Source organism: Erpetoichthys calabaricus, chromosome 9 (assembly GCF_900747795.2).
Source record: "Erpetoichthys calabaricus chromosome 9, fErpCal1.3, whole genome shotgun sequence".
Taxonomy (NCBI): domain Eukaryota; kingdom Metazoa; phylum Chordata; class Cladistia; order Polypteriformes; family Polypteridae; genus Erpetoichthys; species Erpetoichthys calabaricus.
Genome location: NC_041402.2, coordinates 105,976,717 through 105,994,804, shown reverse-complemented (window position 1 = coordinate 105,994,804; position 18,088 = coordinate 105,976,717). Strand labels below are relative to the sequence as shown.

General features: G+C 41.7%; 1 protein-coding gene across 1 annotated transcript in view; it reads right to left on the bottom strand.

Moving 5' to 3' along the window:
* LOC127529079 (fibulin-7) overlaps positions 1-18,088 on the bottom strand; it is a 113,900-nt gene that overhangs the window by 79,740 nt on the left and 16,072 nt on the right. Inside the window, exons 2-3 of the mRNA XM_051931545.1 lie at positions 8,816-8,924; positions 3,238-3,394 (exon numbers count right to left, since the gene is read on the bottom strand). Of these exons, the coding sequence (XP_051787505.1) occupies positions 3,238-3,394; positions 8,816-8,878 (220 nt within the window). The 5' untranslated portion in view covers positions 8,879-8,924. The remainder of the gene's footprint in view (positions 1-3,237; positions 3,395-8,815; positions 8,925-18,088) is intronic.

Here is an 18,088-nt window from a genome sequence, read left to right as displayed (position 1 = left end):
AAGTTTCCAACTGTGTCCCCATGTTCTTGATGAACTTATTTAAAAATAACAGGCTCAATCCACTGTAGTAATTCCCTTCATAATTTTAAACACTTCAATCATGTCACCACTTAATCATCTTTTGCTTAAACTGTAAAGGCTCAGCTCTCTTAATCTTTCTTCATAATTCACCCCCTGTAGCCCTGGAATCAGCCTAGTCGTTCTTCTTGGGACTTTTTCTAGCGCTGCTATGAACATATCCTTGAACATATCCTCATTGGACTTGTACTTTACACATCATACTATATAACTAACATTTTGTTAACCTTCTTAATGGCATCTGAACAGTCTGAAAGTTGAAAGTGTAGGGTCTACTACAACTCTTAAATCCTTTTCATAAGGTGTGGTTCTATTTTTCAGGCCACCCATTATGTATTTAAACCTAACATTTTTACTTCCTATGTGTAATACTTTATATTTACTGACATTCAATTTTATCTGCCATAAATCTGTCCAAGTCCCTGTATAATAAGTCAACAGATTCTAGATTATCTGCTAATCTACCTGTCTTGGTGTCATCTGCAAAATTAACTAGCTTGTTACTTATATTCATATCCAAATCATTTATATATATTAAAAATAGCAGAAGCCCTAGTACCGACCCCTGTATAACACTACTTTTAACATCAGCCAATTCTGATAAGGTTCCACATACCATAACCCTCTGCTTTCTGTGTCTTAGCTAATTTTGCACCTATCTACAAACAGCATCCTCAACTCCCATTTCTTTTAGTTTGGTGCCCAACTTCTCATGTGGCATCTTATCAAATGCTTTCTGAAAGTCAAGATAAGCAATATCATATGCTCCACTTTAATCATACCCTTTTGTTGCATCCTCAAAGAATTCCAGCAAGTTAGTTACTTACTGACCTATAGTGGGTTGTATCTGCTTGGTCATCCTTTTTATATAATGTGATAATATTTGCCATTTTTGAATCCTTTGAAATTTCCCTAGTGCACAGTGACTTCCTAAAAATACTGTAAGTATGAAGGGTTTATATGTATACTCACTAACCTCCTTAAGAAGTTGAGGGTAAATATCTGGTCCTAGAGATTTGTTTGATTTCCGCCTATTTAATCTAAGCAGTACTTCTTCCTCCACAATTTCTAAATCTCTCAATACCTCCCATTTATTGCTGGGAGGTTATTTACTTCCTCACTTGTGAAGACCTCAGAAAAATGACAGTTTAGAGCATTCACTATTTCACTGTCTGTATTTTTTAATACCCTTTACTATTCCCAATGAACTTCACATCCTCCTTTACTACTAAAATATTGGAAGAATCTCTTTGGGTCATCTTTCGCCTTATCTGCTATATTTCTCTTTAACTGTCTTTTAGCTTCCCTAATATCCTCCTTAATGATAGCCGTCATTTTCTCATGCACCGTACGGTTCACATTGCAGTTAATAGTCTTATACACCTTATACAGCTGTTTTTTCCTTGGGGCACCTGAAGCACGTCCGGGTGGAAATAAAAGGGGCCACCTCCCTCCAGTCATCAGCCGGAGTCGGGAGAAAGAGGATGAAGCTCGGAGGAGAAGAGTGAAGGCAGTGAAGAAAGGCTGGAGTATTGAGAGGCCCGGACTTAGGGTGATTGGTGGAAGGACACTGAGTTGTGTGCGGGACTTTGTTACTTGTATACAGTGTAAATAAACATGTGTGTTTGGAACCGTTGGTGTCTGCCTGTCTGTGCTTGGGCTGGTCTTCCACAATGGCATCCCAGATGGGACTCTCCGCCTGATATAAGGTGGGGACCCATAGACAAAATAATTTTGTGGACAGCCTGACACAGCAGGACACCCCACACACGCACCGCAGTAGAGAGGTATGCACACAACCCCGCGATTAGGAGCGACTCACCCAAAAGACTGCTTACGGTCCATGGAAACATCGTCTGTGCCTGATTGTGAGAAAAAAGAACAGGAAAGACGGGCAAGCAGCGGACTCTCCAATGCGCGCCGTTGCCATGGACACACAGGTTGGCTCTGTGGCAGGAGAGGCCACACGGAGGCAGCTTCCTCCGAAGGGCGGGGTTCAAGAGGTAAGTTCCTTCCCCAGCGGCAGTCGGCCCTGGGGAGCCGGCTTTGCCGGACTACAGTTGTGTTTTGTAGCTGGGGACTACCTGGACCCGTGTCGGTGGCCGATCCAGCCAAAAGTCAAAACTGAGGAGGAGGAACCGCTGCACGTCAGAAAGCCGCAGAGGCAGAAGAGCTGCAGGCAGGCTTGCCACCCCATTGGGCCCTGGAACAACAAGACGACAGAGGACAAGAAGTCCCTCCCCAAGGCTGGCGAGGGATTGGACGGTGTGTGTTGCTTTCCCACTGATGATTGGTCGGAGATGGGACCAACGAATGTCCATCCTGAGCCAGGGGAGGACCCGATGCAGCTGGGGAGAAGGCTCCACGGCTCGCAGCTGGTGCGTAGGACCGAACAAAAGGTAAGTCCTCTGCCGGCTGACGTTCCATCTTTGTTAGTGGCTCTGCGCGAGCTGGAGGATTGCCTTCAGCCCGCAGAGATGCTACTCCAAGTCATGCGCGTCCTGCGTGAGATAATGGAGAAGCTGGACGGGAAAGTGATCATGTCACTGAAGACACTACATCAAGTGAATGAAGCGGCATGACGTGACACCGGGGCCATAAAGGGAAACGGTGCCATTTGGAGACCCAGACTGTCAGGGCGCCCCAGAAAAAGAGGAGGACCCGGGGGAAGAAAGCCTGCTCATTCAACAAGGGAGTTGAGTTTTGAGTTGTCAATTAACTAAACTGGAGTAACTCTGGCATGAAAACAGAAATTCTCAGGGGAAACAAACAAGTAAGTGGCAAGAACATGCAAACTCCTTATAGGCACTCACTCAAATTAGGACTTCATAACTATGAGGGCGCAGCAGTAATCAAGGAAATACTCACTGTATGCTAAGTTGATAGACAAAAATCGGGTCTAGATCTGTATACTCTAATATTTACTACAACAGTTTCAAAGATTGTGATGTTCTTGAAAATTCTATAAAGCAAAATCATTTCTAATCTTCAGAATATGAACTACTCAAAATGTTAGTCAGTTTAACAGAAGCGGTAACTTCTCTGTTTACATGCAAATTTACTCAAGTATCAGCTTCTATCCCTACATTTCATGAATAAAAACAATATATTTGCTTATTGGACAGTAAAATTATTTTTTCACTCTCTTCAGGGACGCACCGTTAACTCTGGAGATATGTCTGTGCATGGTGGCTTGCAGCAGGTTCAGTTTCTTCCTCATAGTGCTTAACTTCTGAAAGTAAGAGTCTTCATGACCAGACAGCAGTTTCTGAATTTGGCTTAATGTGACAAGGAGCTGCTTGTTGCTAGGGCAGTCCTAAAACAAAAAAAAAAAGGTCAAATTTAATGTGAAATATTACACTAAGCTGACCAATTGTTAAACTGAAGTGCTGAGTTTGGGAAACAAGTGTAGGAGATAGCTTTTAAAAGGACAGAATCAGTTAACAATTCAACTTCTGCAAGTTATTCTCCCTTCATGTATGTTTCACTAATGGTTTATTTCATAAGTGAACTTTGGTTTCAAATTTGAGTGGGTTAATATGAGGTAAACACTTTTTTGTGTTTTATTTAATTATCCCAACATCAGCTTAAACAACATTTTTCAAGATTTCATTTGAATCATTCCAGGCCTTTGACAAGCTATGTCATAGTTTATTCTTTGAAAATAATTCTGAATAAATTGACGAAACATTGTTAAATCAAGATATGGCACACTTTATGAATTACCAAATGTCTGCAGAGCATACATGATATAAATAAGATGATATTTTGTTTGGGTCAAATCATTCAGGGGTTCCTAAAATAAACAATCTTTTCATTGATTTAATGTCAATATGGGCTAAATACAAAATAATTTAGAAATTTGTCTTTAATCAAGCACTCCTGTTTTTAGGTATGAATAAGTAAACTATCTCCACTTTTTAATGGATTAATTAATTTCCCCTGTTGTACAAACCAACTTAATAAGGTTTTTTGTGAAAACTCTATTTCTCTGCTGGAACATATTATTTAATGTTCTTTTTTTCTTCTGCACACATATACCCGGTCAATACAGACGTAACAGCATACATTACACATTTTAGGAGTTGCCTCAGGAAGAAGTCCCACACAGGCACAAACCGAATAGAGCTTATAAATGCAACACAGACTTGTAAGTACAAACTATGTCTAGCAGACATACATGTATAACAGAAAACTGCAGTAGTTAATATCAAAAACATCGATAAGGATAGGTTCAATTCAAAATATTTGCTGTTTCTGTTTTTCCTGATCTGTTATTATCACATGAACGTAATGCAGTACAGTGGGAAAATGGCCAATTAACAGCTGTAGCAAGATGACAACAAATTCAAGATTTTCGATAGACAGATTCAGAAGCTCTTTGTAAGACAAAATTATCTCAGAAAACAGAAAGCTTACCTGTTCTAGTCAGCTTTATTCCAGACCATAAAGCAGACTTTGGATGCTTCGGCATCACAAGCAGAGGCTCAAGTCCATGATACCTTTGTCTTCTGAGACAGATTTCCCCACAACCAAGTGCTTTAATTATTTCTGCTGCCGTTATCTGAGACTCAATTGTGTGCAACCAGAATCTTCCGCTCTCAGACCACAAAACTTTTGTTTTGTTTCCTTGGTGATGGGGTTCTCAATATTAAAATAAGCCAAAGGTATTAAAGATGAACTTCTCTTCACTGGTTCAAGCCTTCAAGGGGAAGATCCCAACTGCAAGAACTGTCATTTACCAGACTGTTGCCAATGTTGAGAATATCATCCCACACCCAGGTCCTGACCCTGAACATCTGGATAACGGTTTTCTGTTAGAGATAAGACATCTGTTTCATGGACAACTGGGACCTCTTTTGGGAATAAATGCAATTTTTCAGTAGATTTGGCACCAAATTGCATGCAGAAACATCTCAAACATAATACAGCAATCATAACTACCTAGCTTTATGCATAACTAGCTGACCCCAGTGGCTCCGCCCACATAGTAGTGAAACAGGACAAACTTCAAAATTCAATGTATCTGATCGCGTTCAGCTCTGACAGGAGAGCGTTCCCCACACAGGGAGGAAAGCACGTGGCCGTGATATCTGTGCCAATCAGTAGAACCCTCTAAAACACATGTAGCTGTGATCTCTCTCAAAAATGTCAAACATTACTCCTTAACAATCGTCATGTGAGTGAGGAGGGCCCCGCCCAGCTACCCACTTCTGTGGTGCCGCATCCCCCTCTGTTCGGCCAGCAGCCTCTCTCTTGGATTTGCACGAATAAATTGCTGCCAAAAGTGAACTATAATACTTAGTTCGATGAGAGAAGTCACAAAATCAATCAGAATGTTCAAGCAAATTATAGAAAAAAACCTGATCTAAATCCGTTAAGTAGTTCTCTTGTGAAATGTAGACAGACAGACAGACGTTGGATTATATATGTATATTCATAGATGTTAAACACAACTTAACTGACATCTACAGTTGTCTTAACACTTCTATGAAACCCTCAGTATGTTTTTATATACTATTAGAGCTTTAACTATTAAGGCTTTTTATGTAAATAATATTATAAAGTTAAGCAGCAATTGTGCTGCAGATTTAACTGAAACAGTGACTGAAATATTGTTAAAACACTACTTTGATGCAGCAGCTGCTTCTAGGTTTACTTATATTCTATTCTATATTACAATCAGTCTGATTTAGTGCATATTATAATACAGCAAGCAATACAAACTTTAAGATGGAAAGTTCTTGCTAAAATGATGGTCATAGCCGACATAGTAGCCCCTTAAAGACTCAAGAAATTGTTTATTATTGAATTTCCATGGAAAACTCAAACAGCCCGCAAATGCGAACGAGACTATCAGAAGGCTGGGGGAAAAATAAACTACTAGTCCATTAGGGAATTCTGAAGGCTCCTATAATCATGTACAACACTGCGGTATGACCTGCAAGAGTGTTTTTTTAAATGATAAATGATGTGCAGAAAATTCATTAGATACCAGCATTATTCCATATTCTTTAAAGGCTACAGTAGTTGAACCCCTGCTTAAAGGGGTTGAACTACTAATTTTGACTCTTCTGTCTTGGACAATGTTAGACTTATCCCTAACCTACTTTTTAAAGAAAAATTCTAGAAATTTTTTTTTTTCAGAAATTACTTCTGGACGATTTTCAGGGTTTAGACCAAATCATAGTACAAAAATATCTTTAGTTAAAATATGTAATGACTTGCAGAATAATGCTAATATAAATAACATATCTGTTCTTATTCCCTTAGACTTGTGCACAGCATTTAATACCATAGATCACAACATTCTCAGTAACCGCCTTAAGTCAATAGGTGGGTCTCTCTGGTATAGTGTTTTAAACTGGTTTCAGCCTTATATACAGTAACAGCAAGGTTCAATTCTAGGCCCACTGTTACTCTCAGTCTAAATGCTCTCATTAGGCCAGATCATTTCCAGAGACAAGGTGGACTATTACTGGAGGCAGATTACACCAGCATTGCTTATCTGTAGCACTAAATAGCCTAGCAACTCTAAGCCCTCTGACTCAGTGTCTTACAAGCATCATAAAATGGATGAGTAGTAATTTTCCACAACTAAACAAAGAAAAAAAATTGAAAATGTATTGCTGGCCAGAAATGAAAAAAAAAAACCAAAACTGAGGGTCTTAAACATAAACTTGATTACCTGTTCTTAATAAATCAAGGCAGAAGTGAAAAATATACAATTTCTAAACATCAAATCAGATAACATTATTAAAGACACTTTTATTATTTAAGTAAAATCTCCAACCGTTATGGATTCCCTTTAAATAAATGATGCCCTCATTCCTGGCACCTAAAACACTATCCCCGTCCATTTTTTAAAACAGCTGGGAAATTTCACAGTTGTTTTCACCTGCTGGGCTTTGGGGCTTGCTGGCTTGAGTTGTCCTTTTTCATGCTGTCCACCCCGGATAGACAAAATTGGAGCAGGTGGAGAATTTAGGTGACATGGTTTTCTCCAAGCTTTAGAATAGGCTGCCTTTCTTTTGTTGAGTGAGCCTCTCAAATTAGACCTGTTCCTCCCAGCTTTCTGTGGCAACTTGTGGTCTGAGACCCATGATGGGATAACAAAGGGCTGTTTACTATCAGAACAGACCTTACAAAACACATAGGGTGGGAGGCATTTGAGCCATCACCTCTGGTCACTTGTACAGGAGACATGGTTGTGTGAACGCCCCATTACTGTGAGCACACCTGTCACTCTGAACATCCACATCTATGCCTGCCTGGGCTGCCTCAATCTGTATGATACTGGCCCTGACTAAGGGTACCACCAATGGACAGTTACCCACAATATTATGGGAATTTGTAGAAACAGTGTCTACTCTGCATTCGTCACCTGTGTCTGGGGTCCCTAGGCTCTGCGTTCCTGTCTCTATACTCATCTTGAGTTCAATAGTCTGAAGAATAGCCTCACTGACTAAGGTTCCAGGTATGAGGAACTTTCTTTGTCTTTTTATAACATTTGTAGGAACTGTGAGCATCTGGTTCCCCTCAAGAGTATCAGGGACCATTTCGCACTGAGTTCCCCTTTCCTGTACTACTCAGACCTCTCTCACCTGTACAGTGGAATCTGATTTCAACAGCACAGTGACACCCTTTACTTGTAGGTACTCCTCAATGGCCCAAAGGTGTGCTTTTACTGCATCTTCCAGCCCTGTCACCGCAGTTCGAAGCATTTTCAGTATTCTTTGCATTGCCCATACAGGCTGGAGTAACTCAGCGATTTTATCCACATCAACGCATCGATCACACCTTTCCATACTGTGGGAGCTAAAAGAGACGTGGACTGCATGTGCCCAGTTACTGAAACAGTAGGATTACCGTAAATAGTGTCTGAGTGGTGATTTAGATAACTGGTCGAATTTGGCAACTTTATTTTGCCAAATTCTGGACACTTATCTTGGTTTCCACTATAATCCGTAGAAGTAATAACACCACTCACCCTGGACTTTCAGGGTCCGTCGTATAATTATCGACAGAGACATGCAGATCAATTCCATCACGGCAGTCCACCTGTCACGTGGTCCTCCTCGGCGAACAGAGATCTGGGAAAGCCTTCACCTATCGCTCCTTCCAGTGAATTGTTGCTGTCTTGTCCAGGATTAAAATGACATGGAGGAAGACTGACTGTTTTTTGAGCGTCCTTAAGACAATAAGGCAAGAGATTAAAATGTTTTCCTGGCACTTCATATCCTCTGACAGAATATACCTTTATGTATTTGGCATTGCTTGAAATTAGCGAGGGGTTTCTCTGAAGTTCACCTTCAGGCAATCCTTCTCTTTTTTTATGTAGGGAGCCTTGGGTGCAGGCTGGCACTGCCCTTTCCTTCACCATCACCTTGAAAGGCTAGCAGGTGAGCAATACTCGCTGGCAATCAGCTGAGAGAAGGCTTCCCATTTCTCTTTGCAGATTTTCTCCCCATTCTTATATACATAAGACCATTGTGTTTTAAATATTTTGCCTGTTTGTGTTTAGGTCATCGTCCCCAATAAGTTTATTTACAAAAACAGGTTCCAGCCACTAGGATGGCTAGGAAATCCTGCCGGCTGTTCCAATTGTGGAATTGTGAGGGTGTTCCTGTCCCTCAAATCCAGAACACAGATGCAGTCACACTGCCAAGGCTTCGATAAAAGTGTTTTTATTAAATCCAATACCTTATACATGCCACCAGTGTCTTGTGTCACTTACCTGGGCAGTGCAGCTCCAAGACTGCAGAAAGAAGAAACCCGGAAAAAGGACGCTCCAGATCATCTTTGATGGGAACAGGAAGAAAATTTTTCTCAGGTACACTTCAGGGCTGTGGGGAGCAATGCAGGATAAAATGAATTATGTGACTGTACTCTATACGTATTTGCATTAAGCGGTATTTAAAAAAGACATATTAATGACACCGTTATAAAAATGGTCCCAAACCATGACGCAATGTAAAGCTTTCTTTGGACTTTGAATCTTTCCTGGACTGAACTGAACCTACAAGCAAAACTTGGGGGATGCTCATCCCACAAAGCCACATTAGGTATAATGGAAAAGTAAAACCAAATAGTTCTGAATAACAAGCAGGGACAAAGAGCCGCGAGAACACAGTGCCCACAGTATAAAAACATTGTTAGAAAATCCTCTACAAGCTTTTAAACAGAGGCTTTACACACGACTTAAAGGTTTCCTCTTGAAGACGATGTGAGGCACCTGAAATGATCCCCGAAACTGGAAGGCGCGATGGCAGATTAAGCAACATCGAAAGCAATAGCAGGAAGGATTCACCATAGCGGACACCAGCTCAACTAGAGCTGCTCGAGTAACAGGGGTCGAGGGGGGAGTGTTTACCAAGACGCCCCCCAACATAAAGACTTTACACAGCATTTATATTGTACTACCATATATAAATTCAAGTTTGACTGCTAAATTGGCAGTGCGCCCTTCAGCGTGTATGAAAAGGGAACAGGCTTCGGCTTTGAGTAGGCTGTTTAAGAGTAAACCCGTGTTTGTCATAAATTTAACATATTTCAGTTTTTTATATTTGTTTTTTGGCTAATTTTATAGTCATAGTTTAGCATGAAATTTACTTTATGAATTAGGTAACATTACACAATCGTTACAAAGCACATAAATTTAAGTGTAAAGTATAGAGGTGTAGCGGCTGGAAGCGCTGCGCCTCTGAGGACACAATTCACACGCACTGCAATGTGGGAGGAGGCGGGGTGACGAGGGAATAGGCAATGGTTGTATATAGTTAAAGCACGTTAAATAAACAGTAGTTTTTACCTGCATTAAGAAAATGTTGTCTGGCATTTTTTCTTACCTCGCAGGGCACTAAAGTGGTGACCTGATGTTCTTGGACGATTCCAGAGTTATAATAATCATGTCTGCCAACGCGGTGGCGTTAAAGTTACCGGAGTTTTGGGAACAGCAAGCCGCAGCAAGCTGCAGCGTGGTTCGCCCAAGCAGAGGCACAATTTGCATTGTCGCACATTATGGAAAATGACACGAAGTACTACTACATCGTTACAGCTCTCAGCGGCTCTACAGCATACAGGGTGGTGAGTCTGCTTGAAAATCCCCCTGACTCAGACAAGTATGTAACTTTAAAGGCATACATTTTGGAGACATACGGCTTCACGTAGTCAGAGCGGGCATGGCGGCTACTAACATTGCCGGGCCTCAGAGACGTTTAACCCTCCGCGTTGATGGACCACATGTTAGCTTTGCTAGGTAGCTATAAACCCATTTTATATTTAGAGAGCTGTTTCTCCAACAGATGCTGGAACAAGTCCAGACTGCCGTGGCCAACATGACCATCATTGGATACCGAGAGTTAGCCAAGATGGTGGACAGCCATCATTCTGCTTTGCAGAGCTATCTTCCACCTGCAACCCTCATCAGTCCCATTAGCATACAACTGACCTGTGTTTTTACCATGCAAGATTTGCAAGAACACAAGAAATGTTGCCGTCCTTTTCAGTTTAACCCACCTGGGTCGGTCAACACTATCTCATCAGAACCTGCAGACCACCTATCCTACATAACATGCCCAGTCCAGCTGCCATTTTCTGTGTTATACTGGTGCACAAGTGAGTGTGTTTCCTGCATCACCTATTGATGTGGCTTCAGGGAGAAAAGTGCCCGTTTTGGAAGCTGCTAATGGCACTAGGATCCCCACCTATGGAACGCAGCACACAACCTTATCTTTCAGTGGAAAGCATTTCACTTGGACATTTGTCTTGGCCAAGGTGGCCAGGCCACTGCTGGACGCAGATTTCCTGTGTGTGAATGGGTTTCTGGTTGATGTTAAGAACCGTCGCCTTGTAGATACAAAGGACTTTGCCACTCTTCCCTGCACACTCAGCAGTATCAAAAACTTCCGCCCTGTAAAATATGATAGCTATGACTTGCAACTTCACCCACCTTCTCAACAAATTCCCCCAGCTATCAAAACCCACTTTTTCCACAGCAGAAACCATGCATGGAGTGGAACACTACATTTCTACTTCTGGTCCACCCATTGGCTGGCCCCTGACAATCTGGCTATTGCGAAGGCTGAATTTGACAACATGGAACACCTAGGGATTGTGTGCCGATCCAACAGTCCGTGGGCATTGCCCCTCCATATGGTGCCCAAAGCAGGTAGATGTTTCCAACCATGTGGAGATTACCGCCACCTAAACGATCACACTGTCCCAGACCGCTACCCAATTCCACACATACATGATTTCTCAGCACGGCTCTCTGGGAAAGTAATCTTTTCAAAGGTAGACCTGGTCCGTGGCTACCACCAAGTACCTGTGCACCCGGCGGACATCCCCAGAACAGCAGTCATCACCCACTTTGGATTATTTGAATTCCTACAAACACCATTTGGACTTAAAAATGCCGAGCAAACATTCCAGAGTTTGATGGACTCTGTCCTCAGCGATTTTTGATTTTCATTTTGTCTACCTAGATGACATCTTGGTTGCAAGCTCCTCCAAAGTCGAGCACTTCGCCCATCTCTGAGCCTTGTTCGAGCACCTGAGCCTGCATGGGTTGATCAATCCCGCTAAGTGTCTATTTGGAGTGCCTGTCATAGATTTCTTGGGACATCACATTTCAAAAGAGGGTGTGATTCCTTTGCCTTCTAAAGTCTCTGCTATCACCGATATTCCACAACCCTGCACAGTACGCGCCCTCTGGGTATTCTTGGGCATGGTCAATTTCTACCACTGCTTCATTCCTCGGGCAGCACTCATTATGCAACCTTTATATGAGGCACTACAGGGCCAGTCTGCGAAGTCCCCTGTCACATGGTCCAAAGACCTGGATGAGGCATTTACGAATACCAAACGTGCTTTAGCTGACACGGCCATGCTCGCACACCTGTTGCCTGACGCTCCACTTGCTCTTACAACTGACACATCGGACCATGTAGTGAGGGCAGTGTTTGAACAGTGGACTGATGATGCGTGGCAGCCATTGGCATTTTTCAGCAGACATTTATGGCCCAATGAACGCAAGTATAGCACTTTTGACCGGGAACTACTGAGTTTGTACTTGGCCATTCGACATTTTCGCTTCTTGCTTGAAGCCCGGCCATTCATTGTATTTGTCGACTACAAACCACTTGTTCTCGCAATGTCCAATGTCGCTGAGCCGTGGTCTGCCCGACAGCATCAACACCTGGCTTACATATCAGAGTTCACAACAGACGTCCAGCATGTTTAGGGTAAAAACAAAGTGGTGGCTGTCTCTCTCGGCCCGCATTAGCAACCATACACATTGGAATTGATTACTCCCAGCTGGCAGCTGACCAAGTTGAGGACCTGGAGGTCCAAGCTCTTTACTCAGCTGACACTGGCCTGCAGTTGTCAGAGGTGCAGTTACACGGTAACACTGTTAAGCTCCTGTGTGACACTAGCACAGGTTACCCACACCCAACTGTCCCCAGTAACTGGAGATGGCCCATTTTTAACACCATACACAGCCTCTCACATCGAGGACGAAAGGCAATCCAGTGTTCGGTGAGGCCTCAAAAAAGATGTTCGTAGCTGGGCAGCAGCTTGTGTTGCATATCAAAAGGCTAAAATATATTACCATGTTAAAGTCCCACTGACACCTTTCCTGGTGCCTGCTTGTCATTTTGATCATGTTCATATGGACATGGTAGGTTCCCTTCCCACATCACATCCAAGGTGCACAGTTCACAGCTCTGGGCTGCAGTGGCACAAGACCTTGGGACAACCCTGCACCATACCACTGCCTACCACCCCAAAGCTAACAGCCTTTGTGAGCAATTTCACAGGTCACTAAAGTCAGCCCTCAAGGCCTCCCTTACCAACGACAGCTGGGTCAACCATCTGCCTTGGGTACTGTTGGGGTTACGTACGGTTCCTAAAGAGCATCTGCAAGTGTCATCCGCTGAACTGGTGTTTGGCCAACCACTCCATGTGCCTGGGGATTTTATCCCTCAGAGTTCTGCCCCTTGGACTGCATCCTGACACCAATCTCTGCTCCCAGATACAGCAGTCACCTTCCAGCCAGTACCCCCTGGCCAGCATGGCTTTCCTCACTCCAGGTTTCCATGCCACCTGCAATCAGCAAAGTTTGTGTTTGTCCGGCATGAGGCACATCGCGGCCCACTGAAATCACCTTATGATGGCCCTTTCTAGGAAAGCAGAGACAAAACATTCATGCTTGACTACGGAGGCAAACAGCAGAATATTTTGGTGGATCGCCTCAAGCCTGCACACTTGGATTCCTCTGAGGTTTTTGACTCTTTTCCGGCACCTGTCGGTGACCTGGCACCTGCTTCCCCTAACACTCCTGTACTCACCGGGCATTCAGATGTTAGTTTTCCAGGTCTGGTCACAGCCCCGCCTAACCGCACTTGGACAGGGCGCATAGTGCGCACCACAACAAAGTTAATGTTGCCCGTGCATGTGAATTCTGGGGGGACATGTGTAGTGGCCAGAAGCGCTGGGCTTCTAAAGACACAATTCACATGTGCTGCAGTGTGGGAGGAAGTGGGGTGATAAAGGAATAGACAACAGTTTTATGTAGTTAAAGCACGCTCAATAAACAGTCAGTAATTTTTGCCTGCATTAAGAAAACATTGTCTGGTGTGTTTTCTTCCCTTGCAGGGCACTACAGAGGCATCTGCACCGGGTTAAGTGTCTTCAGTGCCGACCCGAGACATGCTAAGTATTAAGGGGTGGGTATCCTCGCCGTCTTCCTAAAGACTTAAATGTTACACTATCTAATCTAGTCGAAACTGATCCGGTCAGAGTAAGTGTGGGTATGCAGTAATCATTGCCATCCTAAAATGGGAGCTTTTCCTTTATAAGCAGGTTCGATTAAATTGTATTATGTGATATCATCTACTGTTGAATTCTGCTCTGTACTTGTAATATTTCTATTGCACTATTATTTTGTATTGAGGATTACTTGTTTTCTGTTCTGTGTATTGTGTTGTAGTTACCCCTTTTATGACACCCACTGCATGCCCAACCTACCTGGAAAGGGGTTTCTCTTTGAACTGTCTTTCCCAAGGTTTCTTCCATTTTTTCTCTGTCAGGTTTTTTTTGTTAGTTTTTCCTTGTCTTCTTAGAGAGTCAAGGCTGGGGAACTGTCAAAAGGCAGGACCTGTTAAAGTCCATTGCGGCACTTCTTGTGTGCTATACAAAAATACATTGTTTTGTAATTGTATTGTATTAAATGGCATCTCTATATTTGCAATGCTCCGCAGTTGACGAAGTATGCCATGTCCTAGTTTACTATCCTCCTTCAGGGTTCCTGACTTGTACATGTTTGCTGAGGCCAAGTGCTACCCAAAGTCACTTTGACGGAGTGTGTAAATGAAAGGGTTAATAATAAAGATGCTTTATTTCATATGCTAAGACTAACAGGGCTTTTTTCATTTGCCACTGATCTTGGGATCAAACAGCCCAAGCTAGTATAATTGAGAAATCTATGATACATCAGGAGAAACTAAAGCTTTTTTTACTCATTAAATACGTGAACAATTTTCAAAACATTTCTAAATCTAACTGGATTCCAATGAAGTCAAGTGATGTAGTATGATTAAATGTAATAGTTGTTTTGATACTCCATGCTACTGCATTGGGAAATTAACACATCCCGGTAGCAGAAAACAAACCATTATAATAACTCCTCCCTGTCAAAGGCATGGTTTAAGTTTTAGGTATCCTAAGCTGTAAGAAATCACTTTAATTGTAACATATTGTGAAGTTACACAAAGGGAGTCTTTCACAATAAATTAACATCCAGGTAAAGATCTATCAAGTTAAAACTAGAGTGTCAATTTCCTGTTGCAATTATTGAGATTTGCAAGTTAACTTAATATATTCAGTTCAAACATTTACGTGCAGTTCTACAGAGATTTTTCAGATTCTTGTCCTTGTTGAAAGGTGGGAGATAAACAATTGTAGCAGTAGAGGTTCCGATCCACCTCTTGAACCCTCAGGTACCACTCCTGGGAGTGACAGCCGGAATATGAAGCCGGCCATCCACCACACAATCAAATGAGAAACATAGTCAGAAATTAGCTTTACATGATAACAAAGTTTAAAAAAATTAAGATCACTTCACCTGAGATTGTGACTTGTGGCTATAGTTTTATGTTTGGTAACACTGTCACCCTGATAAAGTTACCATTGGAAAATTGGGTTATGATTAGGAGTCAGACAAAGACAGATACAGAATGACCCTGGTTATGATTCACATAAAAACAATGTGATTAATGAGTACTTGGACCCATCCATGGGGCTAAGGTAGTTTTGTTGTCTGGTGAGTAACTGGTGGCTGAATGAATCACATATACTGAACTGGCTATAGTTGGCCAAGATTGGTACCAAATAAAGAAATCAGGAAAGAACAACTTGCTTGATTAAAAGTGGTGACCAATTAAAAGCAGAGATGTTTTAGGATCCAAACCTGTAACTACAGGGAGGTATTCCAGGACTAAACATACAAACTACTTCTCTAGAATCAAAATTCATGACCTGGAGCCTCATGCATAACGCTGTGTGTAGAATTCACACTTAAACATGGTGTACAGACAAAAGTGGAAATGTGCGTATGCACAAAAAAAATCCAGATGGATAAATCTGTGCGTATGTCAACTTCCACGTTCTTCCTCTCCATAAATCCCAGTCAGCATGAAAAGTAACGCTTGTGCACGTGTCTGACGCTCCACTACGACTCCTCCCAGAATTACGCCTCTTTAAATATGCAAATCAATATAAATAGCCTGTTATGTTTTGCATTCTGTGAAAAGACAATGGCAAATGGACGGGGAAAATAGACGAATTTCAGCGAATACCAAGTAGACACAAGGAAAAAAAGTACTATTTGTTGTTTTAAGCAGTGATATAAACAACAAAAGGAAGTTGATCAAGTTCAAGTTCAGAAAATCGCACAGTGCCCGGAATAAATTAGAAGTCGTCAGATATCAAAGTCCAGAGTAAAGGCGAGTTGTAGCCTATGTCTGAGTGTCATATGGAAGTGTATTAGGGTACAGAGAAAAGAAAAAAAATAGGGACACCATGAATAAAAAAGGTAGAAATTTCCACTTTAATCATGTAGTTTATTTTGTCATTAAAGTAGAATGTCTTAAACTTCATCTTAAAATCGTTTAATAGTTTCTCAAATGCCATTGTAACTAAAGTAGCAAGTTAAATGCTTAGTATTCTATGTATTCTTACGTGTGTGAATCAGTACATGCTTCTTAAATGGGCTTTCTCTTATGCCGACAGGACACAAAATACATTACATTCATGATGTTACAGCTCTCTGAACAATTTAAAAACTAAGATGTATAAAGGAAATAATTTTCATGATGATAGAAATTAAAGCATGTATAAAAAATACTAGCAAAATACCCGCGCTTCGCAGTGGAGAAGTAGTGTGTTCAAGAGGTTATGAAAAAGTAAAGGAAACATTTTAAAAATAACGTAACATGATTGTCAATGTAATTGTGTTGTCATTGTTATGAGTGTTGCTGTCATATATATATATATACATACATATACACATATATTATATATATATATATGTATATATATATATGTATTATATATATATATATATATATATACACACATATATTATATATATATACACATATTATATAATAATAATACATAATAATTCATTACATTTATATATATATACACACATATATATATACACACATATATATATAATATATATATATACACATCCATATTACTAACCGAGAATGCTAAACCGGATGATGGACGCAGGCACATCCGGCCATGGGCCGTAGCTGCAAAAAGACGTACTGCGCCGGCGCAACAAACAGTCCGCGAGAGTCGGCTGAGGACCCGAGAAAGGCGGACAAAAGAGGGCGACAGAGGCGGATGAGAGTCCGCGAGAGACGCAGGCGCAAAAAGAGTCCGACAGGAGCACAGAAAACAGGAGTGAGCACATACAGAAAGGAGTCACAAAAATGAGGCTCAACAAGCACCAAAATAAGGAAAAGGCACATAAAAGAGTACTCAAACGAGGGGAAAGCACGAAACACATTGCACACGAAACTAAACACACCAAAAAAAAAGAACAGATGAGCGCACAATAGCAAGGCATGACCATACCCCCCCCCCCACCCTACAGGCACGGGACGGGACGGGACACACACCAAGAGGGGGATTCAACAAGCCCATGGAAGACCAAAAAAAAAGAACACAAAACCACCCCACAGACCCTACAAGGAACGGAGACGTGAACAATGCGCAAATGAACTGACAGAAAAAAAAAAAGCAAGACGCGAAAAGCGCAAAGCTCAAATGACCGACATACAAAAACGGACAAGGCTCGATACAAACAATGCACGGCGTAGACTGAAACGGACTTTGCGCAAAGCCGAGGCGAATAAAAAAAAAGAAAAAAATAGCGCGTCACAAATAATGGACATGCAACAAAAAGGCAAGCAACCGCAAAAAGCAAAACATGCCCGTCGCGGTCATCAACGCCACGCACCTGTTAAACGCTTACGACAATTGGCTGAAAACGCCTTCAATAAGGAATCCACTATTGAGGAAAATTCATTGGGATTAATGAATGTCATTTGCAATCATTGTCATTCACTTAACTTCACAGAAGAAACAACTGGCAATACAAATAATGAATTTACACGTTGTTGTCAAAAAGGTCAGATTACACTGCCTCCTTTACATTCATATCCTGAATATCTAAAGAAGCTTCTAACTAACGATGTGCCTGAAAGTAAAAACTTTATGAACTGTATTAGATCCTACAATAGTTCATTTGCTTTTGCATCTACCGGAGTAAATATCAGGCCACCAAAAGGCAATGGCCCATACTGCTTTCGCATATGTGGACAAATATTGCATCGCATTGGAACAGTGCACCCTGAAACAAATCAACAACGCAAATATGCACAAATCTACATCCTAGATCCGGATGAGGCGATCTATCAACGCATGAACC